The 1,241-nt window shown below is 42.2% G+C and overlaps 1 protein-coding gene across 1 annotated transcript; it reads left to right on the top strand.

Moving 5' to 3' along the window:
• Window positions 1-320: 320 nt before the first annotated feature.
• Window positions 321-953, top strand: LOC133778984 (uncharacterized). The gene has a single exon (XM_062218993.1). The coding sequence runs from the start codon at window positions 321-323 to the stop codon at window positions 951-953; it is 633 nt and encodes a 210-aa protein (XP_062074977.1).
• The last annotated feature ends 288 nt before the right edge of the window (window positions 954-1,241 follow it).

A 1,241-nucleotide genomic window follows, 5' to 3' on the forward strand; every position in this document is an offset into this window, starting at 1 on the left:
TAATGTAGCGACCAGTAGTTGTAGCACGGGTATTTTACTTGTAATTTCTTTGATCTTATTTCCTTGATTTAGTAGGTATCTCCATCTATATTGCCTGACTATTCGCTTCTATATTGCAGTCATGTCGGCTGAAGATCTATTCGACCTGTATAGCAAACCTACCTCATTGCTCCTGCGAGCAAGAAAAAGAGGAGCAGACAACATCGTGCATTGAATGAAGTGCTCAGCGTAAGTTGCCATTTTTGTTGAGCTTTATTTGTTTATCTTGTCACTTTACACTAATAGTTTTACCTTTTTTTAGATCGCAGGGAGTTCTGACCATGAGCGCTGGCTGGCGCCGTTCAAGGGCCCTAATTGCTCAATACGAGAAGAGGCTTAGTGAGAAGCTCAAAGCATCCGAGGACAAACATGCTACGGAGCTTAAGATGGCTAAGGAAAAATACACTGAGCAGCTCAAGGCAGCCGAGAAGAAAAATGTTGAACTACTCGAACAGAAGGCCAAGCTAGCCGAAGATCTGAAACAGCATCAGGCTGCCCTGACCAAAGCCATTGAAATTAAAGAGAAGTCCAAGGAGGCTTCTCTGCTTAATTTCAAGGAAGCCTCTAAGCTTCAAGATGATCTAGTCATCAGCAGAAAGGAGATTGAGGGGTTGGAGGAACGCATCAAAGAGCTCGAGGAGACAAATGCCAGTAACCTGGAGAGATACAAGGGAGCCACTTTTAAATGCTTATATATGTTCTGGAAGAATAACCGTGGGGCAGACTTCAGCTATCTATCAGAGCGTATGAGGCAGTCTGAGATAAACAGGTGCTTGGCTCGCCTTGAAGAGGAGGAGAGAACGAAAGTTCCAGCATCCCCCGAAATCTCTTTGGCTACGAGCATCGATGGCGTAGACAAGGAAATTGGGGCCTCCGTCGACCAGCAAATTCCCCAAGATCCTCCTGCTTCATAATTTCTTTTATTTAAATTTGTAACTTGGGACACACGGACCTCGGTTCGTAGTGTCAAGACAATATATTTTTGCTGCACGGGCAGCTTTTTCTTTTAAACAGAGAATTACATCCGAGCAGCAACTGCTCGCAGTGTAAAACAATTTACTTTTAATATTTAGATATTATAATACTTGCAATATATTACAACATCATATTCGCATGAGAGAACTTAGCATAGCACTTTGGTTTGATTTAACAAAATTTTGACAAATACTCTAAGTACCGTAGCATGCTTTCACTTATTTTGC

This window comes from Humulus lupulus, chromosome 5, assembly GCF_963169125.1.
Source record: "Humulus lupulus chromosome 5, drHumLupu1.1, whole genome shotgun sequence".
Lineage (NCBI taxonomy): Eukaryota > Viridiplantae > Streptophyta > Magnoliopsida > Rosales > Cannabaceae > Humulus > Humulus lupulus.

Excerpts from the sequence above, each read along its gene's own strand:
- LOC133778984 (XM_062218993.1), top strand. The coding sequence starts at position 321 with ATGAGCGCTGGCTGGCGCCGTTCAAGGGCCCTAATTGCTCAATACGAG.